The sequence below is a fragment of the Capsella rubella genome, unplaced genomic scaffold (assembly GCF_000375325.1).
Source record: "Capsella rubella cultivar Monte Gargano unplaced genomic scaffold, Caprub1_0 scaffold_1, whole genome shotgun sequence".
Classification (NCBI taxonomy): domain Eukaryota; kingdom Viridiplantae; phylum Streptophyta; class Magnoliopsida; order Brassicales; family Brassicaceae; genus Capsella; species Capsella rubella.
In genome coordinates, this window is record NW_006238923.1 from 6,949,441 (window position 1) to 6,973,787 (window position 24,347).

Sequence of the window (24,347 nt, forward strand, 5' to 3'; positions counted from 1 at the left end):
TAACCGTCCATTTCAAAACTCAGGAAAGATTAACCTCTAAGAATCATAGCGTACGCTATATCATAACACAGTGGATAATTTAACCCCATTTCAAAGAAAGTAAATATTTGAAAAGGACTCGTAACGAAAAAACCAAAAACAGTGTGACTTGTGAATCAACCGCTGGTAAAGTCACAACAATTTTTTATTTTTTATTTTAATTATTTTACCCTTTTTTTCTTTTCTTTTTTCCCTCACAATCATTTTGTCTCTTTCCCCGCTCTCTCGCTCTCGCCGCCGTCTGCGTAACGGTCTCCGGCCGCATTACGCCGATCAATCTCTTCCCTCCGCCGACGTTTCCAAATAATTTCCGTCGAAGTCTATTTGAGACGTGTTCCGATTCGATTCACTGCCCGAAGCTTCGTTTGTTTCTTCAGGAGGTATTTTTTATTTGTTCATTCGGTTGAAGTAGAAATAGGATTCCTCATTTTCTTCTTGCTTGAGAATGTGTTTGTTCTATCAATGGCGATCGATTTTGAAGCTCTTCATCATCAATCTTCACTTCCTTGTTTTAGTTTCTGTATCAGATGCACTATTGTGTCTTAGTTAGTCGGTTGGTTTGCAATCGATTTCAAATTTGTGCATCTTCTCTAGATTCGTAGCTTAAGATTTTCGAATTCGAATTCCAAGGTCGAGGGCTCTGAGATTATTCAAACAAATTCGAAGCCAAATCTTGTTCACTTGAATCACCAGCACCTTTGAATTTTCTTTTTCGCCGACACTAATCTCATTTTGCCAGTAAGGATTAAGAAGAGTTGATTTCATACAGTAATGTGCATTCGTACCTAGGATTCAACTTTAATGATTTCTCGTGCTTCAGTAGTATGTGTAGTTGGTTGAGAGCATTAGATGATCCAGCTATATGAGTTTGTAAAAGTTATGTATCATTAGCTGGAGAAGTAACATAGTAGTAGGGTTTAGTACATTGATTGATTCTGCTTGTTATGAGTATTGCTTCTTGTTGGTTGAAATAGTATTACTTACGCATCTTTGCTGTATGTTCATATAAATTTGTGTCGTGATGATCATATTTTTGTTGTTCCTTTTTATCAGGTGTGCACAATGATTGGATCGTTTCTAACAAGAGGACTTGTGTAAGAATCTGATCTCTTCATTGAGGTTCCAAAGTATTACTACTTGATCAAATAAATTTGTGAATTTTGTATTTTGATATCCATTTGTTGGCAGAATGGTATTTGGATATGCGTATCCTGCTTATGAATGCTACAAAGCGGTTGAAAAGAATAAGCCTGAGATGCAACAGCTTCGATTCTGGTGCCAATATTGGTTTGTGATGATTTGTTTCTCATCTGTTCTTATCTTGAGCTTCTGCTTTGAGTCTTCTTTTGTAGTAAAGTCTAGTTTTCTTTTCAAACTTGTTGCAGGATTTTGGTGGCTGCTTTGACGATTTTCGAAAGAGTTGGCGATGCTTTTGCTTCTTGGTTGGTGTTATTGATATAGGAATGCTTTTAAATGAATAGAGATATATGATGTACTTACTTTGTTTCTGTCCTGTTTTCATGAAAGGGTTCCGCTATACAGCGAAGCAAAGCTGGCATTTTTCATATATCTTTGGTTCCCCAAGACCAGAGTGAGTAAACATTAGTGGTAGCTAGAGAGTCAGTACCGGCATATATGATCTATTTGACTTCTATCTCACTGTACTTTCCTTTCTTTCCACAGGGAACTACATACGTTTACGATTCCTTCTTTAGACCATATGTTGCGAAGCATGAAAATGAAATTGACCGTAACTTGATTGAGCTAAGGACCAAAGCTGGAGATATGGCAGTTGTATACTGCAGAAAAGCAGTGTGCTATGGACAAACAAGAATCACAGAAATCCTACATTTTGTAGCTCTACAATCAACACCAAAACCTCAGCCTAAGGTAATATTACGCACTTAAAAGATACAAAGAGCAGCCAAGTATGGATCTTTATGCTTTTCATCTTCTTCTATGCTCACTAGAAGATCATTAAATATGTTTCTCCTTGTACAAAAATGATAATGTTGACGAGTGTCTCTTGATTAATTAAATGAATTGTCTCTTGATTCATTAGGAAAAGAAGCAGGCAGAACAAGAAGAGGAACAGAAACAACCGGATCTTAAGACGACGAGCCAAGCAGCTTCCAATCCTCAAGGGCGTCTGCAATCAAAGAAACCACAGCTTCAAACCAAAGAACCTATATCATCACCAAAGCCACTTTCATCCTCCCCACGCAAGCAGCAGCAACAACTACAAACAGAGACCAAGGAAGCAAAAGCAAACGTGTCACAAACCAAACTCACTACTCTATCTCCACCAGGACCACCATCATCATCACCCTCAACCGCCATGAAACCAAACACTGATCCGCCGCAGCCATTATCAACAGAGGCAGAGAAAGCGTCACCAATTGTTGCAGCGTTACCACAACCAGCGTCTGCGATTCAACGAGCGTCATCTGCGAAAGAGACGATAATGGAGGAAACACTAAGGGTCACTCGCGGGAGTCTGAGGAAAGCTCGTTCAACGGGAGTACCGCGCTAAACAGGAAACAGACAACAAGTTCAAAACTATTGCCTTATAATGGGTTCTTTCTAAAACAGGAACAATCGATTCTATTAAACGGTGTTACTTGTCGTTTTAGTTCGATGTAAATTTTTCAAACTCTAGACTCGTAGTGGATCTTGATCTGTTATTAGCTGAGAAAGAAAAACATGTTACCCTCCCAAAAGAATCATACAACGGATAGAAAAAGACTCTGTCTTTCTCCAATGGTCTATAAACATATCGATTGAAAAGAAAAAAACACTCTTCATAATATATAACTCTTGCTTAAACGTTGGTTTAGCATGTTCTTGGGATTGTTGATTTGCTAGCCCATGTGAAATATAAATTGGACACTAAATGTATCTGTCTTTGTCAGCTAGTATTCACATTTTGACTTCAAGGTTGATGTTTCACAAATATCGTTATAAACGTCGACATTCGTTTTGTCTAGAGATAATTTGACCAGTATATTGCTAATGACTTCGTCACTTGTTTCATACTTTGTATACTTAATTGTTTCTTCTAAACAATGTACGTATTTTTCATGCGTAATGCTGAAGAGTTAAGGCCTCTATAATTTTGCGAGACTCTGGGTGACTGAGTGGTATAGATTGTTTCACATTAGGAGATTTTTACTAAAAGTATTATGAGATACATACCTATGAGTAGGGGTAACATATTCTCTTCTCAAAACATTGACGTATGCTACATAGTTTTCATTTAATTATTAGAAATCATAAAATTAAACTATCTATATACTGATTACATAAATTATATGTTGTTATTTTCAATTTTTTATTAATCATAATATAAAATTATCTAAATATCAAGCTTCATTATGCATAAGTTTAAATTATATATTGTCAGTTTCCTTTTTTTTATAAAATTTAATATATAATTATCTAATTATAAAATTTCATTATGCATAGGTTTGAATTATATATTACTATATTTTTTTTTAGTTAACGTAAATACAATATAAAAAACTAATATTGAATTAGTTGTAATTTTAAATGTTCAAAACTAACTAATTAATACAGTAACTATGTTTAGAATATATTTTAATTTCTCTTAAGAAATAACTAATGAAAATTTCTAATAAAAATAAAATTAAATAATATTAAGTTGATGAGATACTGATTTCTCACCCAATGGAAATGCTCTTTTTTTTCTTTTTTTTTTTTGTCATCATGAAAATGCTCTGATAGTAGTACCAATTATTTACTTAAAAGAGGTACCAACTTGAATAGTTCTACATCTTTCATTCACACTATAAATTATCCAACAATTCTATATATTTTATTTTTCATTTCTTTTGTACGAGCACTCTTCACACCCGAGCAACGAGCACAAGAAAACCAAAAAAGAACATGAGCGACCCTAGCGGGAAATCTTCAACAACTACTACTGTAGGGGGAAACAATGGCGGCGGCAGTAACGGCGGAGCTGGCGGCAGCAGTAACGGCGGAGCTGGCGGCGGAAGTAACGGCGGAGCTGGCGGCGGAAGTAACGGCGGAGGTGGCGGTGGAAGTGGCGGCTCCTTTGAGATTCAGCCGCTGAGATCAAAGGTGAGGAAGCAAGTGTGGGCTGGAATTCTCGGCATTTCTTCCGAATCCACCAATAAGTAATTAATATTTAATATCTTTTTGTATCTCCTTCCATCGGATAATTAACAACATGTAATCAGTAATAAATAATTATGGTGGTGGTTAAATTATTATATATTCTTGAATATTATATTGATCAACATCGTTCGTTTTAACCATATGTCTAAATAAAACAGCAAGGAGATCATTCGTCATTTCTTATGAGATTTTGAATATATATATATATATATATATATATATATATATATATATATATATATTGTTTCTTGCAACTACTATAAATTAAAGGATATCTATAGTCCCAAAACGCGAATAATATTGTGTGTAGAAAAAATTAGGTTTTTTTTTGCTAAATATCATCATATTCTTGAATATTAGGGTTCCTCGTTAGATTATCATCATAATAACTATGAATGCGAGTCAAGTTAGTAGGCTTAGATCATCATGCTCGTGATTAACCGTTGATCAGACGTCCTCGGCAATTAATATGTTTCGTGCATTGTCAACGACAGCTTCGTCTCGTTCCATGTAATTTAATAACATAAAGCTATTTCTAAATTTTCCATAATAACCATTGGACATTTATAATAAGAAAAAAAAAAAAAAAAGGTCAAACTGTTTTCCCATTTCTTGAATGCTAACAAAGTTATCACAATCAAACAAAACACATGCGCAAGACAGGCTATAATAAACTTTATAATATATTTATATACATGCTACCACAAAACTATGCAAAAGACATTTCAGAGAGCTCCTACTAACACACACTAGCTCGCACTCATTCACCATTCATATAAAACGAACCATTGAAGTTTTAAACCATCAACATTACTTTTTTTTTTTTTTTTTGACAAAAAACCATCAACATTACTTAAACTCACCATAATCATAATAACAAGAACTTCATAGGTTTATATATACGGTGGATCCTTTGAATTTGTATTCTACCAAATGATATATAAGACCACCAGTGGTGGTGGTATATAACTCCTTTCTTAAAACGTTGGTTGACCCTATGCATATGTTTGAGCTTATTCTCTTGATGCTGATTGCAAGGCCCATACAACTCACACACAGGCCTATCTCTGACTGAAATGGTAAAAATGATGAGGAATACATTTTGGGCAATTATTATCTTGTTGATACACTTGCTATTCTCGTTTTGACTTCCGTTTGATGTTTTCACTAAAGTATCGTCAAAGTCGACATCCGTTTGGTCAAGAGATATGTTGTCCAAATTATGTTCTAATTTGACCAATACTTTGTTTATGACTTCGCCATTTTTCTTTGATACGTGTATGACTTCTTAATGGTTTCTTCTAACTAATTAATGTACGTACTTGACAAATTACTACATTTCGTTTTCTTCTTTCTCCTCTTTAGAAAAGAGTAGCCATGACGTCAAACTGCATGCGTCATGCTGATGAGTGAAGGCCTCAATAATGGTGTTGTGAGTGATATAGGTTGAGTGTGTGGCGTGGCGGCTGCATCTCTAATAAATAAATAATGTTGTTGCAAAAAAAGATAATACATTTATCGTAGTGACTAGTGACTACGAGTGAGAGTGAGTGTAGTGAGTAACACATGGCCTTCCCTAATTATCCACCGTTGGATTCCATCTCCAAGATAAGGTTTCATACCAAAACTTATTGTACCAATCCAATTATTAATCTAAAGAAGTACCAACTTGAATAGTTTTTACATTATATTTTACCATGCCAATGCACAAATAAGAGTGGCGGTAGGGAAAACAAAAAAAAAAGATTCCTTCTCGTGTTTCTCTTGTGATCCCGACTACTATAATTATCCCACTTTTAGTTATTTTTCTTTTCATACTCTTAGCAAGCATCAACGAGCACAAGAAAACAAAAAAAAAACATGAGCGACCCTAGCAGCCAATCTTCAACAACGAACGGTGGCGGCAGTGGTAATAACGGCGGAGGTGGCGGTGGAAGTGGCGGCTCCTTTGGGATTCAGCCGCAGAGATCAAAAGTGAGGAAACAAGTGTGGGCTGGAGTTCTTGGCATCTCTTCCGGCTCCACCAACAATTAATATTCTATCTTTTGTATCTTATTCCACCGGATGATTAAAGAACATGTCTCATGAGTCATGAAAGATGGTGGTGGTAATTATTATGCTTAGCTTGATCTTCGTTCTCGTGTTAACTATGTCTAAATAACAAGGAGTTCATCAGAGACCATCTTCATCGTCATTTGTTATGAGATTTTGATATATATATGTTTTGTTTCCTTCCACTTCTGTATAGGATTTTAATCCTAAAAAGTGGAATCTTGTGATAATTTTTATTTGTTCTTAAAGAAGTGAGTATTGTTTTTGTGTATAAACAACTAGCTAGGGTTTCTCTTGCAGATAATTTTTAAGTAAAATCTTGTGAGGCGTAACACATTTGTCGGCAAGGTATAGTCTGAAAAAACATGGTAAAACTTATCAGAAAATAATATGCAATAATTAAATAGAATGATCATATTAAAAACAATTCAAAGAAGTTATATATTCTATGGTGTGTGTTTCAATGGTTTACACTTATCCACTATAATTGTTCTTATCCAATACTATAATAGTATATATATATACTTCCTCGATTATATATCTATCTTCTCAAAGATTGTAAACTATATCAGAATCATCATTTTATTTACACGAATAAAAAGAAAAGAACAGAGGAATCAGTAATACTATAAAATTTACCGTAAAGACATTATTCCAACAAGGTGTATCAAGTCCAGTATTCAACTAGACAATTTGTGTGCCCTTTAGGTCTTATCCTTAATAAAATAAAATGATGATAGGAGTATGCAGTTTAGTGTCACCATCTCGACTTAATTAGATACCTAGCTCAATTCTTTTCAATAATTGGTTAGACCATTTAAAATAAATTAGGATGTAGTCATCCATATATATATGAGCCAGAGATCAACCGACTTAGAGGGTCTCGAATTCACAATTCCCGACCAGTTGTTAAACAATTGAATTCGACGCGAACTGAATTATTAAATCATGTAATAATTTTAGAGAAATGATAAAGTGATTGATCTTAGTTATAATTATCCAGGTGTTGTTTAATATTAAAGTAGAAGACATAATCATAACTGTCTTAAGTTAAGGGTTATACCAACTAATAAAACTAGCTAGAATTAACCCCTCATCCTCTAATCATTACACCAAAAGCCTCTCTAGTCTCTGCTCTTCTTTGAAGAAAAAAAGAAAAAAACATACTCAAATTTAAAATCAAACTCTTGTTTTGTTCTCTAGGAAACAATCATTTTTATTTTCATTTTTTTTGAATTAATAAAACAGAATGGTCCTAGTAGAAAGCCAAGTGTACAATAATGTATTTGGAGCAGGACCACAGCTTAGTTTCAACACTATGATAAATTACTTTACTTACTAGCAAGAGTACAATTTAACTTTTAATCAGCTCATGATTAACCATTGATCAATTCTCGGCTAGCTATATGTTTCTTCATTGTCAACATAAGCTACTTGTAAAATTTCTATAAATCTTACGGTTTAGTTTCAAAATAACCATTGGAGATTTTTTATATAGACAAAAGTATGAAAAGTTAGTCAAACTGTTTTACCTTTTCTTGAATCCTTACAAGTTTACGTCTTCAGTCCATATATATGATATATAGTGGTATTAACAATTAAAGCAGATTTATGAACAAATCACACGTCTAGTTTAGCTGAACTGAATCACTGGTATTTCTAGCTTGGAAGAAAAATAGGAGTATATACATTTTTTCTGCATATACTAATGTTCAAGACTTTCTTGATTAATATTCCAAAGTATTCAATTCATCCGGAAGATGATAGCTGACTAATCCATACATACATCTACAAATCTATCTCCAAGTATATATAAAAACTTGCAAGTTCACTTTGCCGAAGACAAAGGAAGCCCCATACAAATGATTTGTTCACATGCAACATCATACACTTAATCTCTCAACTTACTTTTTCACTTACGTTTTATATTATTCCTCCAAATTTCAATATTCAAAAACCCTTACATTCAAAAAAAGAAAAGATAGATAATGAAAAGCTCCTAACCACCGCTAACAATGTGTATAAATAAGTGTATATATACGAGCATCACATTAATCGAACAAAACACATGCAAGACAGGATATAAATAAACTTTATGATATACTCCACAAAACAATGCCAAAGCCATTTCAGAGAGCTCCTCCTAATTACACACACTCGCACTCATTCACCATTCATATAAACGAACCATTTGACCATAATCATTACTTGAACCGTCATCATATTCAAAACAACAAGAGCTTCATAGGTTTATCTTCTTCATCCATGAAGCTCTTCTCCAAATTCCGCAAGATTTTGACGAGGATACTCTTCACCCTTCCTTCCTCCTCCGCCACCGTGCGTCCTCACAAAACCGCTGACTCCGGCAACGGTTGTGAGAGGCTTGAGACGCCGAAGATATCGTGCAGTAATTCGTACTACTCCTCACACTCTCACTACAGTGAAGCTATCTCAGATTGTATAGACTTTTTCAATGAAGTCTCAACAAGAAAGTGAAGACCAGATTGTTCATGATCACAACGGTCTTTATGTTTGGTCAAACGTTTTTGTAAAATATGATTTCTTGTCTTTTTATCCTTTTCTTCTTCTATTAACGATTTGAGTCTTTCCATCATCTATTTAAAGTTTTAAACTATTGAAGCTGCTAAGCTGGTATTAGTTGATAGTTCTTCTTTTACACGTACTAATGTCTAATTGTACTAATTGTTTGTGTGTATTTCACAGTATGTGACACAATAGTTCTATATATATATATCTATATGCTCTTGTGGGTGAAGTAAATCTAATCCCATAAAAACATAATAACTTATTATTAACTTGTTTGTTTATCATCACAATTTTTCCAATGAGCCAAAAGTTGGAACTGTAGGCGTTGGTGTGTGTAATCTGTCAAATCATATGATCGTCAGTAAAACGTCATTACAAACACGATATCCGAACTAACATTATTTTGGAAAGCTAATTCTAAACTTTAATGCTTCTTTGCTATCAAAAACTTTGAACTTATACGAGTATCTCAAAACCTCCACAAGCTCAAACTATCCATTCCGAAAGCTTATTACACCACACCAGATGGAAGACGAAGAACGAGCTGTCCACCCATTAAACTGTTCCCAAAAAACAGAAAAATTATATTAGAAGTTTTAAACAATTCAACATTGTGGCCGTTAGATATAATAATAGGTGGAGTAAAATGGTTTTACCTCTGAACATAGTAATAGCAAAAATCTGCGAGGATGAAGGTTTGAACGATTTCAGAGAGGAGGACCATTACAGGCCACAGTCCAGACCCTAATGCAGTCAGTAACCGCCCTCGCGTATCCAATACCTACGTGCATTTAAAATCATTTTCATAAACAGTACATAAAGGAGATAATCTGAGCTTATTATGTGTAGTCTGACAATAATAGAAACTCTGGAACCTGAAGGATCCAATGTGCACAACTCAAGAACCTAGCGATTCCCAAAGCAAACACGTAATGTGCTGTGAATGGTTCCACAATCTAAGAAAAAAAGACATAACATTCGAGAAAGATTCAGAGTCAGCCCTTTGGTAGCAAAAAAAGAAGGCTTCATTAAAGCGCAGTATGAGTACCTTAGTGTTCTGCATGACCCTTAATTGAGGAAGAACTGAAACAGCTTCAAGGTAAACACAGAATGCCCAAGAAATCCTGTTTATGATGTGGTGACGAGTTGATGGATGAATGAAGAAAGATATGACAGCACATGGGATTACCTGAAGCAAGAAAGAAAAAAAACTCTCAAAAACGAATACTGCATCTATATCAAGAATCTCAATAACAATCAATAAAGATGTTCCAGAAGTCTTTTATTGCTTACATAATGAGCGAGTGTTTGATACAACTAGATAAATCGAAAATTTGATTTCAAAGCTTTAAAGCCAAATGGTGACATCTATGAACAAAAATTGAGCTCATGCATAGAGCAAAACGAAAGAAAATGCCTTTTAAGAACGAAAATCCTGAAGTACTGTAGCATTTGACTACGCTGAAACCAGACTTCTCTAGTAGTAACATTCTTCTATCCCACAAGTTTAACACTCAAAAACACATAAAAACAATCAAAAGTGAAACAAAGAGTTTGGAAAACTTACGACACAGTAGATAGCATAATTGTCTTTGTCTTCCATATAAGTGGGTCTAAGCTTGAAACGAATCATATAAATGACCCAAAGAGTGGTCACCAAAGTAGCAGAATCAAGTAATGTGTGAAGATCAAACTCCATCACAAAGCTACAATACAATCTCACAGCCAGAAACAAAGCCGTTAGCTCCTGCGTCTTGAGAGATATCCCTGTTGAATTCATGAAATTTCAAAATGTCAATAACTATCAGATAACTCAATCATAAAGCTAAAAACCAAAGATTTAGAAACACAACATCCCCTGCATCCCAAATTCACACTGGAACAAATTCAAATCCCTAAAACCTAGAGAACCCAGAAATTCCCATGATTGAAAGGATATAATACCAGCACAAGTCTTCTCCTTTGTGAGCTTGTAGATAAGAACACCGATGCCAAGGGCATGAACAGCCTCAGAAGCAATGAAAAGGTTGTCGTGTTCATGAACAATCACCCTAAGGAAAACAAGCACCGCCATTGCCGTAACAACAGCAAGAAAAGCCTTCACCTTCGGCGGCTGCCGGCGAATCCACGCCATCACGGACTGAATCGGACTTTTCTCCGCCTTCATCGTTCGCTTCCACCTCCACCAAGTCGCCAAATGTTACAAAAACTCTCTCCCTCTCTCTCTCTGTTTCTCTGAGATCAGTGGTGTGACTAATGTAATGAATGATTATCACACAACTTGCGTCTTCGATCAGAATTGGGAATGAATGAATCTGTTTACATTTCTTAACGCAACCATACAATGCCAATGCCATTACTTTCGCGAGTAGGACACGTGGAAGCTGTTAGGTGAGAGACTGATAGTTTCTGGTTTTTTTGCAAAAGGTCTCAAGTACTTTTGCTTGCTTCGTCTCTTTGTCTGATTCTATCTACATTTATTACACTAAACCGGTTTGGTTTTAAAGACGAATTCACAAATCAATGATCCAGTTTATTCAATTGGTAGAAGCACAAGCCCATTAAAGGCCCATTGGAGAGCCGGCGTGTGGCTGTAATGTTTAAAACTTTATATGATCCAAATCGATTAACAAAGAACCTCTCTCTCTCTCTCTTTTTTTGGTCTTTGCAACTCCTATAACGGTCTTATCTCTCTCTCTCTAAACTCTCTCTCTCTCTCTCTCCTTCCTACAACTCTTCTGTGAAGTCTGTGTGTGCTTCTTCGATTGGTATTGGAACTTGGGTTTTGCGAGATGGGTGTTAAATCGGTGTCCGGAGACTCTTCGGAACGGGAAAACTGGGAGATAATATTCAAGAGTTTGGTCAAGATTCTACAGAAGAAGCAAGACCAGGTCGAAGCGCTTCTCAAAGATAGGAAGCTGTTAGAAACTTCGATCAAGTCTAAGCACGAAAATTGGCTCATTGATGTTCGGAATTACGAGGATCAACTCTCTCTGGTAAAAATCCCCTTTTTGATTCCTTGTTTCCCATATAGTTAGGGTTTTTTAGGGTTTTCTTCTCTGCTTAAGGATTTTGTTAAAGTCCAATGTTCTTAATCCCTCTGAATTTTTCAATGTTGTGCAGATGATGAAAGAAATTGAAACGACAAAGAGGATGCAGTTGCTTGAGACTTCTAAATGCAATCTCTTGTGTGGATTAAAGGAAAGCGATAATACTCTTTGCAATTTGAAATTGGGTAAGTGACTATTTGGTAAAGGTTTATAATCAAGTTCTCTCCTTTTTGTTTCCTACGACTAATAAAGTTTCTTTCTTTGTTTCATGGAAATTGCAGAACAGTCGCTGGATGAGTTAAAGGACTTCAAGGCTTGGTTTGATTTCCTCACTCTGAATACAACAAATGTAAGTGAAATTTTAGATTTTGTAAGCTCTTGTAGGCTTTTTGGTTTTAGGAACTCATACAATATATCTTCTTTTTATATAAATGTGTATATGCAGAATGAAAGTGTCAACTCAGAAGGTTCAGCTATTAAGTCACTGGAGGCAAGAATCAGAAAACTGAAACTTGAGTATGAGAAGCTTGTATCTGAAAAGAAATGTGAGGTATCTGATCTTGTACGAGAAAATGGGTTTGCGTGGAATCAGTTCAACTGTATTGAAGTTGAGCTTACTGATAAGTTAAAGAGAAAAGATGATGAGATCGCTCAAGCAAATTTGAAAATTTCTAGTCTTTTATCTTATCAAGAGCAGCTTCAATCAACTAATCAAGAAAAGGATGAGACTATCTCAATGTTAAAGGCTAAGATGGCTGAAATGGAGACGAATTCTACTAAAAAGGATGAGGAGATCTCAAAACTCTCACGGGATCTAGAGTCTTTGAAGAAGTCTCGTGGTTTTACACCAGTTTTAACTCGATGTACAAAACTTGAAAAGCGTAGCAATACGGTTGGATCTTACATATCTACTAAGAAAGAGAAGTCTGCTGCATCATCATCATCTAATGAAAAGGTAGTTTATAAATTTGAAATTGCTTGTGGTGTCTTTTTTTCGATCATCTACAGAAGAAACATCTTGATTTACTTTGGTTTTTTTTATCAGGTAAGCAAAAACTCAAAGAGGAAAAGAATGAACACGACGACACCCGTCTCAGTTTCAGAAATCCCAAAGCTGTTCACTTCGACATTTAGACTTCCTAAGTTGAAGTCTCCATCTTCTGGAGCCATATAGATTTTATCTTTTATTAGGGAACTTAGGTTATTGAAAGCATGTTTATCTATTTGTATTTAGGATCAATCCCCTGGTGTACATTTTGCAACTGACCTCACCCATTAGCTTAATAGTTCTTGAGAATTGCCCCCTTACACCAGCATAAACTTAGTTAGGAAACTCATATTGCATCTAGCATTTGTCTTTATTTTCTCTATATTATTGTGGCTTGAAGCTTAATCAGAGAAGGAGGCAGCAATGGCAGAACATTTGGCAATGCAACAAAGATTTCAAGAGGCTTTGAATTGAAGAAGAGTGATTTCCGGTTTTATTTTGTTTGTAGTTGACACTTTCTTTTGTATGGCTTTGATATTTTGAATAAAGATTTTATGGATTCTTCTTCTTCTTCTCTTGGTATATAACCACTGGCACTGAGCGTGAAAGTGAGCTTTCTCCTTCACACCAAATCATCAAATCCAACTCATTCGCTTCAGGAGACTTAAACCAAACCAAAGTCAGAAATTGAAATTGTTTTGGTACAGAATTTTGGTCCGGTTCAACGAAATTTAGCACGTTTGGTTAAGAGGATGAAACGACACCGTTCTAAGCACCCTTTTATTTTTGGATTAGGGCACAATTCACGGAGGAACACATCGGTGGTTTCTTCTCAAATCTCCCAAAGTTTTTTCAGCAAAGGTTTCGATTTGTTTATTTGTTTGAAGAAGAAGATGCCATTGGAGGATGCGAAAGCTTTGAAGAAAGAGGAAGCTGAGGATGACAATAAGAGCTTGAGTTCCCTAGTGAAGAAGAAAGCCACGAACGCCAACAATGCTGTTTCGAAGAAATTGAAGAGAGAAGAGAAGGAAGACGATGATGATGACAAACCCATCAGGTCATCTTCTTCTGGATCTCGTTCAAAGCCAGTGGCGAAAAAGGAGATGATTGATGAAGACGATGATGATGACAAACCCATTAGGTCATCTTCTTCTGGATCTCGTTCAAAACCAGTGAAGAAAAAGGAGGGGATTGATGAAGACGATGAGAAGAAGCCTGTTTCTATGAGAAATTCATCTGCTGGTGTCTCAAAGGTTCGATTTTTATCTTTCTCTCTCTGTTTGAGTGTAAATTTTGAGTATGGTGAGAAATTTGATGAGGCATTGTGTTGATGAGTCTCTCTCTGGGTTATAGGAGAAGAAGAAAACAGAGAAAGAAGAAGAAACAAAGAAAAAGAGAGAAAGGAAAGTATATGATTTGCCTGGTCAGAAGAGACCCCAACCTGAGGAGGTTTGTTTTGCCCTTCTCTTTCTATGATTTTAGTTTCGTTCGAAGAATTTTCTTATTGATTTTGGCAATTATGCAGAGAGATCCACTTAGGATTTTCTACGAGTCACTTTACAAGCAAATTCCCACCAGCGACATGGCTCAGATTTGGTGAGTACTTCTAACGTTTCTGTTACTTACATTGCTCTGCAACTTAAGAAACGCTTACGCATATGTATTGTTTTGGTATGCATCTGATTATTTGTGTTTGATCACTCCATGTGTAAGCTAAGTCCTACATCAATTTGATATATTCCTTTGGGACTTAATGCATAGTTGTGTTTGATTTCTTATGGTAATCTTGTGTTTTGTGACACGGCATTAAGCTCAAACGAATTTGAACATCATAAAGATACTCACATTGTTTATAAGAAAGGAGAGTTCTCTCGAATCAATTTTTCACACAAAGCATTATGATATCAGTGATGGTTATTGTGTGGGTTTTGTTTATCATATGCTTTTGGATTGCTCTGTTTAATTTAAACCCTTTTGTGTTTTTGATCACAGGTTGATGGAGTCTGGTTTGCTTCCAGCTGAAAAAGCAAAGAAAGTTCTTGAGAAAAAACTGCAAAAGGCTGGAAAGTTCAGTTCTCCAACAAAATCTGCAGCTTCTACTCCAAGAAGCAACTCCAAATCAGTGCCCGTGAAGAAGAAGGAAGCAAAAAAATCTCCTTCTGAAGCTTTGTCAGACAAAAAGAAGGGAAATGATCCGAAACCAACCACGAAGAAGAGGAAGAAGACCTCTGATGATAACAGTGATGATGGCTCAGATGATGATTTTTTGGCCAGCAGAGTCTCTAAAAAACTTAAAGCCAAGTAGTTGGAATTCTAAGACTGAATTTGTAATCGTTTTTCAGTGACTCAATTTGTAGAATTCTTAAAGGGGAATTCATTAAGAGTAATGGAAGAAGAGTTGGCAGATTGTTTCTGATCTTATTGGACTAATGTGATATATGCGCACTTGTCCTGCGTTCTAGGAACATACGAGTGTTGCACAAGTACGTAGCGTGTTGTTTTCTGAAATTGTTGATTTTGTTTTGGATCCGAGGTACTTGATTCTTTTTTTGCTCCCACCTTTTATCAATGGACAATATTTTTAATGATTAAATGTTGATTTTCATCCTCTTATTCTATATAATTTTTGGTTACTAATCGGATCATCATCGAATCAGTGATCATCCCCCTCACCAAACTGGAAATATATACTTTTTAATTAGAAATTCAGTAACCATAATCTCTAGATTGTGAAGGAATGCCAATGTGTTTGATTCATTCACCTTTTTTATGAGCTAATAAAATAACTACACTTTCTTTTTATCTTAAAGGTAGGTATGTAACTTTGTATAATCTGCTAGCTATAGAATGTGCATGTGTTATTGGAAATGATTTTCAAACTGATTTATTTTCTTCCAGTTACTTTGACCACGTTCTCCTCGTTACAAACAATCACAATTATTGTTTGAATCATGGATATACCTAATATATACATGCATAATAAACAAATACCCAAACGCCAGGATATTGCCATAATACAGTATAATGTTTGTAAGATAATGAAGATAATTCGAGACGCATTAGTTTACTATTCAAATTTGACAAGGAAACAAATATTATAAACTCGTTTCGGTACTCAAGAAGATGTCTAATGACGTAGTATGAAGTTGCGTGTAACGCAATTATTGGATTAGGTGCACGTTATTGTTAATTTAAAAGCTTAATCCCCATGATTGCCCGTCTTTTTTTTTTTTTTTTTTTCGATTATATCCCATGATTGCCAGTTTGCCACTATGAATATGCTACTAGCCCTGGGCACGAAGCGAATATTCGGAAAATTTGTGATATTTGTTATTTGTTTCGCCTCGACCGAATAGTTGATTTTGCTATTTGCTTCGATTCGTAAATTTTCGAGTATTCGGAATTTCGAATATTTGAATATTTTTCGTAATATTTGCGAATTACTTGCTTCGCTTCGCTTCGACCCATCTAATTTTTATTTTAAAACTAAAAACATATAGTACATAAATATAAAGTGCAAAATAGGAGATATAGATGTTCTTGTTTGATATGTTTTCAAAATAAGAAGAAAATGTAACCACAGTCCATAGAATTCTCACATTTTATTTTTAATATTGGTTTTTCTAATAAATGTTTATTTGCTTAAGAACAACATTTTAGCAAAAAAACCAACGGACCAAAATATAATAATTTGAATAATAGGCCTATAAGATATATACCCAAATCTATAAATACACATATTATATATATATATATTATATAATGATTAAAGTTATATATATATATAAATATACGAAGCGAAGCGGATATTCGGCACTAAGAAAATCAATATTTGTTATTTGCTTTGGTTTTTACGAATACTACATTTTCATATTTGCTTCGGTTCAATATCTTATAGATATTTGAATTTTTCGAATCGAATCGAAACGAATATCAAAGCGAAGCGAATCTGACGAATATTTTGCCCAGGGCTATATGCTACTTTCTTTAAAACTTCACTATGGAATATATATATTTATTAAATTTATATATTTTATTCTGTGTGGTCGGTGTATAAATATATATATTTTATTTTGTAGCGGTGTGTTATAATTGTCCAAAGTACTTACTAGTTTAGTGTTATTGAAAATATTCAATTATATATATATATATATATATATATTTATATTTTGGTTTTTTTTCGAATTCGGGTTCGAGTCAAGTTCATCCAAGTTGTTATTTTTCCGAATTTTCACCCGAATTTGAGATTAATACTTTCACCCAAAAAGAGAAAGAAAAAGAACAAAAAAAGTTTAAAATAATAATTATAACCACCAAAACAAGAAAGACATGAGATTTTCATTTTACAATGACTTATATACTATATACATAGTTGGTAAGTCAAAAGACATGAAATATTTAATTTACTATGGTTAGATAGAATTATTGTATATATATGTTATGTTATATATACTTACCTTAAAATTTAACTCAACTTTTTAATGATTCAGTTCTGATATATTAAAACCAGTTGTTGTACCCAGCTAGGCGCCTTGAAATATGTTAAGTTATATAATTATTGGTGTACACATGAACACCAATAATTCTCAAATAATATATAAAAGGTTACAAAATAGGTTAGAATTCATGGTTGAATAACAAAAAGGAATATCGATATCTTGTAAAAAAGTCTATAAAAAGAGCCTTAATTTTAGTTTGCTTCACCAATATTCCAAAGTTCGTTCGAGTCGGAAAATGGAAGCTATAATAAAAAATGGGTCGCATTCTCTAGCTCTTGTTCATTATTGCCCAAAGACCTCGGCATCGTTCATCCGAGCTCGCTGTCTGAGTTTTTCTAAAAACTCGTTCCCCAAAAAGATGGTCGTCGTCGCAACTAGAGCTACGCCGAGCATTAGTGATCATGAAGCCACAAATCGTCCGTTATTTCAGTTTCCGCCTTCTCTATTGGATGATCGCTTCCTTTCCCTTTCCAAAAATGACTCGGTTTGCTCTTATTATTTTAACGGAACAGTGCATATAATAACTTTTATATTTGATGTGCAAAAAAAATTTTCAAGTTTTATCTCTCTTTGAAGGAAATGGAAAGCCTTGGTAGAAATATCGAGGTACTTAAGGCTAGGGTAAGTGACAAGCTGGTTTGTTTGGACGCGAAGGGGAAGATACACTTGATCCATATGCTAGTCAGTCTTGGAGTCGCATACCATTTCGAGAAACAGATCGAAGAGTTCCTGAAAGATGCTTTCGAGAAGGTGGAGAATATTACCATCGGAGAAGAAGATATATACAGCATTTCTGTCATCTTCCGGGTCTTTAGACTGTATGGTCACAAGTTATCTTCCGGTGAGAAACTTTCTTTCAATTTGACGTGCCTATGTACCAAAGTGAAAAAACACCCATAGACAATAGTGTGAGGAAATGCATATATATTAATACCAAGATGAATATATAGATGTGTTCAACAGGTTTAAAGAAGAGAATGGGGATTTTAAGAAATGCCTGATTGATGATGTAAGAGGTATCCTAAGTTTCTACGAAGCGTCGCATTTTGGGACGAATACAGAAGAAATACTGGACGAAGCGATGCAGTTCACGCACAAACACTTGGAGCTATATGTAGGAGGAGGCACCAATGCCGACAATGAGGCACATATATCTGAGCTCATACGAAACGTGTTGTATCTTTCTCAGCAAGAAAACGCAGAGGTGATAGTGGCAAGAGAATATATTCGGTTCTACGAACAAGAGCCACATCACGACGAGATGTTGCTCAAGTTCGCCAAGCTCAATTTCAAGTTCATGCAGTTGCACTATATGCAAGAGCTTCAAACCGTCGTGAGGTAAGCCCTAATGATCACATACAGATGTCGTTAAGATATTACTCTATTCATAGAATAAAAAAAGTTATGTTATCATGTCATGATGGTTATTTTCAGATGGTGGAAAGAGCTAGATTTAGAATCGAAGATCCCTAATTACTATAGAGAGAGAGTAGTGGAGTGCCTATTCTGGGCAACGGTGGTGTATATGGAGCCACAGTATTCAACTGCTAGAATAATACTGGCCAAGTGCATCGTGTTTCTCACCATTTTGGATGACGTATACGATGCCTATTGTACTCTACCTGAAGCTATCGGTTTCACTGAAAGCTTGGAAAGGTATGGTTTCACTGAAAGCTTGGAAAGTAATAAAAGATTATAAATAAAAAAAAGGTCTGATATTGGAGTTAATTGTTAAGGGATTTTATACGTATGTGCGTATGATATAGTCTTGTCTTAATTATTATAAGGTTGGTTAATTTCGTCGTGTCCAGGATCCCATTAACACGTAATGGATGCACTTGGAACTATTATTTTAGTTAATGGATAATTTAATGTATATATATATATATATATATATGGTGAATAAACAAATTTATAAATGCATAAGAAACTATATATGAATAATGATGGTGGAAGACAAGCAAATCATATAATATGACGCATGTGCTATGGAATTTACGCATAGGTGGGAAGCTGATGCCGTAGACATGCTACCAGATCATCTGAAGGTCTTCTTGAGGTCATTGATAGACTTTTTCCAAGATTTGGAAGGAGAAGTGAAATCAGAAGGGAGATTGTACAATGTGCAGTATGCAATAGACGAGGTATATATCTCCTCAAAATTAAGGCATCTGTTTAATTTGTACCCGCGCCAGTTTGAGTCTTGGACCGTTTCAAATATATTGGGATATAAAGAGTCCACTTTCTGTTATTAAATATATATACCAAGATATCATTATATAATATTAATTACCTATAGGGTCTCCTAATTTACTTGAAGTGTACCAAACTACGTACCAATATATTCTTATGCGTACGGATATAATATATGTGATGAATTGATTTGGACGCTTAAACAGATTAAAAGACTATTCAGAGCGGACCTTGCACTAGCGAAGTGGGCACGCACAGGATACACACCAAACTTTGACGAATACATGGAGGTTGGATTAGTAACTGGGGGAGTAGATTGTACGGCTGCCGTGGCCTTCATTGGTATGGGGGAGATTGCAGGAAAAGAAGTTTATGACTGGTTAAGATCAAGACCTAAACTCATTCAAACTCTAGATCTAAAATCACGTTTCAGAGATGATGTTGTCACCTACAAGGTACAATTTTGAAATTACATTTAGATACATATTGTATTTTTATTTGTTTGAACTTATAAAATTTGTATGAAATGATAATTAGGATGAAATGGCTAGAGGAGAGATTGCCACAGGGATCAACTGCTATATGAAGCAATACGGAGTTACCGAAGAAGAAGCGTTTCTAGATTTTGACAGAAAGGTTAAACATGCTTCCAAGCTAATGAATGAAGAGTATCTTAAGACGAATATGCCTTTGAAAATTGCGCGTGTAGCTTTTAACATTGGACGGCTTATTGATGTAAACTACAAGCACGGTGATGGATTTACTTATATGGAGATGTTACAAGGCCAAATCAACTCTTTGTTCATTGATCTAATCACCATTTAAGATGTTTGATAGCCTTGATTCCAAGTCTTTTAAGTCATATATCTATATGTATCTTTATTTTATTTTTCATTTTACCATCCATATTTCTCTCTCATGCATAAATTCAAATCTCTCATTTGGGTAATGAAGTGTCTGACCTCATCCTCTTGAAATAATATGTGAGTTTTGAAACATATTGTAAGGAGTTGATTCAGCTGATTGGCGCTGCAGACGAGTGGTCATCTTTTGCATCAAAATTAGATCAAAGTTAGAAGACTACATGCTTTCAAAGCTTTTATCTCTTCTTTTCGTTAATTTATCTTCATCGTTGAAATAATGTATGTGCTGATTGCTTTGCAAAAACACATAACGTACGAGGTACTCTATTTTCTCATGTAAACTTTGCCACTGCAAACTGGTTCTCCCACGCATAAGTTTTTTCTTTCATACCTTAAATAGATGCAGTCCATGCATTAACTCATAAACTCGTTCACAATTCATAAAATTAATTAGCATAAGATTAACCCTGCCGCATGGGTTAGAATAGATTTCAACACAATTTGCTGCCTAAAGATACTACTTCGAATTCTTAATTCCTGATAAATAAATGAATGGCGCACCGATCAGGCCGTCAATAACATTGTCCCGACTTGTTCGTTGCAAATAAACCAAAGTCATATATAAAATTTCAGCTTCCTTTTACTACATACTCGACGTGGGACACATAAGAGAAATAGAAGATATGATTCTAAATGGTTCTAATTGGCTTTTATGCCCAGTCAACGAAAAATCATAGAAACTTCATGTTTTAGGAACTTTGCCTTAATTAATAATGGAAGCATGTAAGAGTTAACTAAAATGGCAAATATATGACACACCCCAAAAACAAATTTTTTTTTTATAGAAATTCCAACTTTATATTTAACAATTTACCAACAACTTAACTTCTCATTAAAATAAGTACAGTAAATAAACAAACACACACATTAAAATAATTTCACATTCTTTTTTAGTGTCTTCAATCAAAAAAAAAAAGCAGATTATAAAGAGTGTCGTTTATTCTTCTTCTTTCTTTTAGTTTGTGCTTAGTAGAGATGATGTTTTGATAATGGATCAAGTATCAGTATTCAGGGGGCTCTGCGTCTTCATCCTCAAAATAGTCATTCTCGTCTTCTTCTTCATCACCTGTAGCGTCTTGGTACTGTTGGTATTCAGAGACCAAATCATTCATATTGCTCTCAGCTTCCGTGAACTCCATTTCATCCATTCCTTCTCCTGTGTACCAATGCAGAAACGCTTTACGCTTGAACATAGCCGTGAACTGCTCGCTCACTCTCCTGAACATTTCTTGGATCGACGTCGAGTTTCCCACAAACGTCGCCGCCATTTTGAGTCCCTTTGGCGGCATATCACAGACGCTGGATTTCACGTTGTTTGGGATCCACTGAACGAAGTAAGATGAGTTCTTGTTCTGTATTTTTATGAGTTCCTCATCCACCTCTTTTGTGCTCATCTTTCCTCTGAATAGAACCGATGCTGTGAGGTAACGTCCGTGTCGTGGATCAGCTGCACACATCATGTTTTTGGCGTCCCACATTTGTTGGTTCAGCTCAGGGACAGAGAGTGAAATGTACTTTTGTGAGCCACGGGAAGTGAGCGGCGCGAAACCCACCATGAAGAAGTGCAGACGAGGGAATGGGACTAGGTTCACTGCGAGTTTCCTTAGGTCAGAGTTTAGCTGTCCCGGGAACCTTAAGGAGCAAGTCACACCGCTCATTGTTGCAGAGATCAGATGGTTCAAGTCTCCAACTACATCATCATCATCAATATATATATATATATATAGTTTTTGGCTTATTGGGATATAAGAAGGAATCAATGGTACTTACAACTAGGAGTGCTGAGTTTGAGGGTACGGAAGCAGATGTCGTAGAGAGCTTCGTTGTCGAGTACCATACATTCATCAGCATTCTCAACAAGCTGGTGGACAGAGAGAGTTGCATTGTAAGGCTCAACGACTGTGTCAGAGACTTTGGGAGATGGGAAAACAGAGAAAGTGAGCATCATTCTGTCTGGATACTCCTCTCGGATCTTTGATATCAATAGAGTTCCCATTCCAGATCCTGTGCCTCCTCCCAGCGAGTGGCACACCTGAAACCCTGTTTAATATATTGCAGCCCCATCCATAATTCAAATGATGAATGCAGAACCAAAAGTGTTCGTTCATACATTGACTGAGCAACCAACATCCATCTCTGTTCACTAGCGAGTCATCTTTTTGTTAATTAATTAAGTCAACTAAGATATAACGTTTCTGTCCACTAAAGAAACACATGGATATCAATCATCACTCTCCGCAAAACAATGTGTGAGGCACTAGTCATAGACTCATACTTACATCTGAAGTTAGACAATCGTACGCATGTACATAAGAACTGACCATATGTGACAGAAAAAGAAAACGCAAATTTCCATGAAACCAATTTGTATATAGGACACCATTACATCTCTTTACCTAGCAATCACGGTGCCTTGAAAATTTAGCAAAAAAAAAAGGAAAACAAAAAAAGTTATTTTCGACACGACATTAGATTAATGATGATATTTAAAACACATATCTCTACAGCTTTTATATATAAACCTTCATGTAAAAAAAAAAAAAAATCAGAATAGTATATATACAAAACAGCTTTGGCCCCTAGGAATAATTAGTGATAAACATCCCACTCCAGACTCCACATAAAAACACACAACTTGCATTTTTTTTGGTGTCTCTTGCAATATTACAATAAACGAGACGATTTGATAGATGGGATAATTGTAGAAAGAAGCCACATGTACACCAATAATGGGGATAATACTCATATAGATAAAAAGAACTTAATTGTTGTGTCTATTGTCTAACCTACTAAAACGTCATCTATTTATTGAACTCGTGACTACAACTAATTAAGAGGAAAATTAAAAACAAGAGATATGTACCTTGAAGGCAGTCGCAGTTCTCAGCTTCCTTACGAACAACATCAAGCACAGAGTCAATAAGTTCAGCACCTTCAGTGTAATGACCTTTAGCCCAGTTGTTACCAGCACCAGACTGGCCAAAGACGAAGTTATCAGGACGGAAGATCTGACCATACGGCCCGGATCTGATACTATCCATAGTACCAGGCTCAAGATCAATGAGAACAGAACGAGGAACGTATCTTTGACTAGAAGCTTCGTTGTAATACACATTTATACGCTCGAGCTGGAGACTTGCAGCGTCTCCGCGGTAACGTCCGGTGGAATCGATGCCGTGCTCGTCGCAGATGACTTCCCAGAACTTGGCACCAATCTGGTTTCCGCATTGGCCAGCTTGGATGTGAAGGATCTCTCTCATTGTGTTCGTCTTAGTGTGTGTGTGTGGCCGTTCAGAAATCACAAGACCAAAGAGAGAGAGAGAGAGAGATGGTGATTGATTTATATACACAAGTTGGGGGAGTGACAGCTAGCTCTAAGCTCTCATACCACTAGCTCTTCACTTCCCTCGCTTGAGATTTTTATTCTCATCCCTTCCCACCTAACACTTGTTTTTAGCTTAAGTCATTTTCGTATTTACTTGAAGTTTGCTGTCCAAGTTTTATATTTAAAAATAAATCGTTTGGCAGGGACGAGAGAACGTCATTGTTTTCTTGCCAACATTTTATCGCCGCCCATAATTGAATTCTCTTTGAATAAACGGACCACAGTCACAATCCAAGCTATAAATCCCTATAGCTTTTCATTCAAAAATATATATTTTCAGAAAAAAGGGATCTGTAATTATATGTTTTGCATTGCCAAAAGAAAGGATGACATGATTTTAAGTGTTTTATTAGCAATGATTGAGCAACTTATTAGAGCATGCAAGTGCATATATAAATATGTTGTTGTCTATACTATACACACATGCAATGCATACATCTTTATTTTGCCAATATGTCTTTATACGAAAACAAAATTTGTACTATTTGTGGGAGCATGTTTGTTTACGCA

The 24,347-nt window shown here is 35.5% G+C and overlaps 7 protein-coding genes across 7 annotated transcripts; 5 read left to right on the forward strand and 2 right to left on the reverse strand.

Moving 5' to 3' along the window:
* The first annotated feature begins 122 nt into the window (after positions 1-122).
* Positions 123-2,752, forward strand: LOC17896722 (HVA22-like protein h). Its single transcript, XM_006305366.2, has 7 exons — positions 123-419; positions 1,093-1,133; positions 1,228-1,326; positions 1,425-1,481; positions 1,567-1,630; positions 1,723-1,929; positions 2,102-2,752. The coding sequence occupies exons 2-7, from the start codon at positions 1,102-1,104 to the stop codon at positions 2,570-2,572; spliced, it is 930 nt and encodes a 309-aa protein (XP_006305428.1). The 5' UTR covers positions 123-419; positions 1,093-1,101; the 3' UTR covers positions 2,573-2,752.
* Positions 2,753-5,912: 3,160 nt separating this feature from the next.
* LOC111828574 lies at positions 5,913-6,394 on the forward strand. Its single transcript, XM_023776847.1, has one exon. It carries the CDS (start codon positions 6,061-6,063, stop codon positions 6,232-6,234), a length of 174 nt encoding a protein of 57 aa, XP_023632615.1. The 5' UTR covers positions 5,913-6,060; the 3' UTR covers positions 6,235-6,394.
* Positions 6,395-9,045: 2,651 nt separating this feature from the next.
* On the reverse strand, positions 9,046-11,114 carry LOC17897509 (putative ER lumen protein-retaining receptor C28H8.4). Its single transcript, XM_006304034.2, has 6 exons — positions 10,744-11,114; positions 10,367-10,566; positions 9,848-9,988; positions 9,675-9,755; positions 9,456-9,580; positions 9,046-9,359 (listed from the first exon to the last, which is right to left on the reverse strand). Exons 1-6 carry the CDS (start codon positions 10,964-10,966, stop codon positions 9,311-9,313), a joined length of 819 nt encoding a protein of 272 aa, XP_006304096.1. The 5' UTR covers positions 10,967-11,114; the 3' UTR covers positions 9,046-9,310.
* A 354-nt stretch (positions 11,115-11,468) lies between these two features.
* Positions 11,469-13,394, forward strand: LOC17899093 (nuclear-pore anchor). The gene is made up of 5 exons (XM_023789938.1): positions 11,469-11,795; positions 11,923-12,034; positions 12,131-12,198; positions 12,295-12,804; positions 12,895-13,394. The coding sequence occupies exons 1-5, from the start codon at positions 11,592-11,594 to the stop codon at positions 13,021-13,023; spliced, it is 1,023 nt and encodes a 340-aa protein (XP_023645706.1). The 5' UTR covers positions 11,469-11,591; the 3' UTR covers positions 13,024-13,394.
* A 243-nt stretch (positions 13,395-13,637) lies between these two features.
* LOC17898932 (uncharacterized protein DDB_G0283697) lies at positions 13,638-15,258 on the forward strand. Its single transcript, XM_006305287.2, has 4 exons — positions 13,638-14,090; positions 14,191-14,286; positions 14,363-14,433; positions 14,830-15,258. Exons 1-4 carry the CDS (start codon positions 13,731-13,733, stop codon positions 15,140-15,142), a joined length of 840 nt encoding a protein of 279 aa, XP_006305349.2. The 5' UTR covers positions 13,638-13,730; the 3' UTR covers positions 15,143-15,258.
* Positions 15,259-17,571: 2,313 nt separating this feature from the next.
* On the forward strand, positions 17,572-20,373 carry LOC17897395 (bifunctional dolabella-3,7-dien-18-ol synthase/dolathalia-3,7,11-triene synthase TPS20, chloroplastic). The gene is made up of 7 exons (XM_006304765.2): positions 17,572-17,820; positions 17,913-18,177; positions 18,287-18,674; positions 18,771-18,992; positions 19,342-19,480; positions 19,736-19,984; positions 20,067-20,373. The coding sequence occupies exons 1-7, from the start codon at positions 17,572-17,574 to the stop codon at positions 20,352-20,354; spliced, it is 1,800 nt and encodes a 599-aa protein (XP_006304827.1). The 3' UTR covers positions 20,355-20,373.
* Positions 20,374-21,261: 888 nt separating this feature from the next.
* On the reverse strand, positions 21,262-23,910 carry LOC17898166 (tubulin beta chain). Its single transcript, XM_006307428.2, has 3 exons — positions 23,316-23,910; positions 22,223-22,492; positions 21,262-22,142 (listed from the first exon to the last, which is right to left on the reverse strand). Exons 1-3 carry the CDS (start codon positions 23,710-23,712, stop codon positions 21,454-21,456), a joined length of 1,356 nt encoding a protein of 451 aa, XP_006307490.1. The 5' UTR covers positions 23,713-23,910; the 3' UTR covers positions 21,262-21,453.
* Between the last annotated feature and the right edge of the window lie 437 nt (positions 23,911-24,347).

Bases quoted from the DNA above. Each gene is read 5' to 3' on its own strand.
- LOC17896722 (XM_006305366.2), top strand. From the start codon at position 1,102: ATGATTGGATCGTTTCTAACAAGAGGACTTGT. The intron at 1,134-1,227 runs GTAAGAATCTGA...ATTTGTTGGCAG, and splicing joins TTTCTAACAAGAGGACTTGT to AATGGTATTTGGATATGCGT. The intron at 1,631-1,722 runs GTGAGTAAACAT...TTCTTTCCACAG, and splicing joins TTTGGTTCCCCAAGACCAGA to GGAACTACATACGTTTACGA.
- LOC111828574 (XM_023776847.1), top strand. From the start codon at position 6,061: ATGAGCGACCCTAGCAGCCAATCTTCAACAACGAACGGTGGCGGCAGT.
- LOC17897509 (XM_006304034.2), bottom strand. From the start codon at position 10,966: ATGAAGGCGGAGAAAAGTCCGATTCAGTCCGTGATGGCGTGGATTCGC. The intron at 9,989-10,366 runs GTAAGTTTTCCA...TTCTTGCTTCAG, and splicing joins ATTATGCTATCTACTGTGTC to GTAATCCCATGTGCTGTCAT. The intron at 9,756-9,847 runs GTACTCATACTG...TTTTTTTCTTAG, and splicing joins GGGTCATGCAGAACACTAAG to ATTGTGGAACCATTCACAGC.
- LOC17899093 (XM_023789938.1), top strand. From the start codon at position 11,592: ATGGGTGTTAAATCGGTGTCCGGAGACTCTTCGGAACGGGAAAACTGG. The intron at 11,796-11,922 runs GTAAAAATCCCC...AATGTTGTGCAG, and splicing joins ACGAGGATCAACTCTCTCTG to ATGATGAAAGAAATTGAAAC. The intron at 12,805-12,894 runs GTAGTTTATAAA...TTTTTTTATCAG, and splicing joins CATCATCATCTAATGAAAAG to GTAAGCAAAAACTCAAAGAG.
- LOC17898932 (XM_006305287.2), top strand. From the start codon at position 13,731: ATGCCATTGGAGGATGCGAAAGCTTTGAAGAAAGAGGAAGCTGAGGAT. The intron at 14,091-14,190 runs GTTCGATTTTTA...TCTGGGTTATAG, and splicing joins CATCTGCTGGTGTCTCAAAG to GAGAAGAAGAAAACAGAGAA. The intron at 14,287-14,362 runs GTTTGTTTTGCC...GCAATTATGCAG, and splicing joins AGAGACCCCAACCTGAGGAG to AGAGATCCACTTAGGATTTT.
- LOC17897395 (XM_006304765.2), top strand. From the start codon at position 17,572: ATGGAAGCTATAATAAAAAATGGGTCGCATTCTCTAGCTCTTGTTCAT. The intron at 17,821-17,912 runs GTTTGCTCTTAT...CTCTCTTTGAAG, and splicing joins CCCTTTCCAAAAATGACTCG to GAAATGGAAAGCCTTGGTAG. The intron at 19,985-20,066 runs GTACAATTTTGA...AATGATAATTAG, and splicing joins ATGATGTTGTCACCTACAAG to GATGAAATGGCTAGAGGAGA.
- LOC17898166 (XM_006307428.2), bottom strand. From the start codon at position 23,712: ATGAGAGAGATCCTTCACATCCAAGCTGGCCAATGCGGAAACCAGATT. The intron at 22,493-23,315 runs GTACATATCTCT...TATATTAAACAG, and splicing joins GAACTGCGACTGCCTTCAAG to GGTTTCAGGTGTGCCACTCG. The intron at 22,143-22,222 runs GTAAGTACCATT...ATGATGATGTAG, and splicing joins CAAACTCAGCACTCCTAGTT to TTGGAGACTTGAACCATCTG.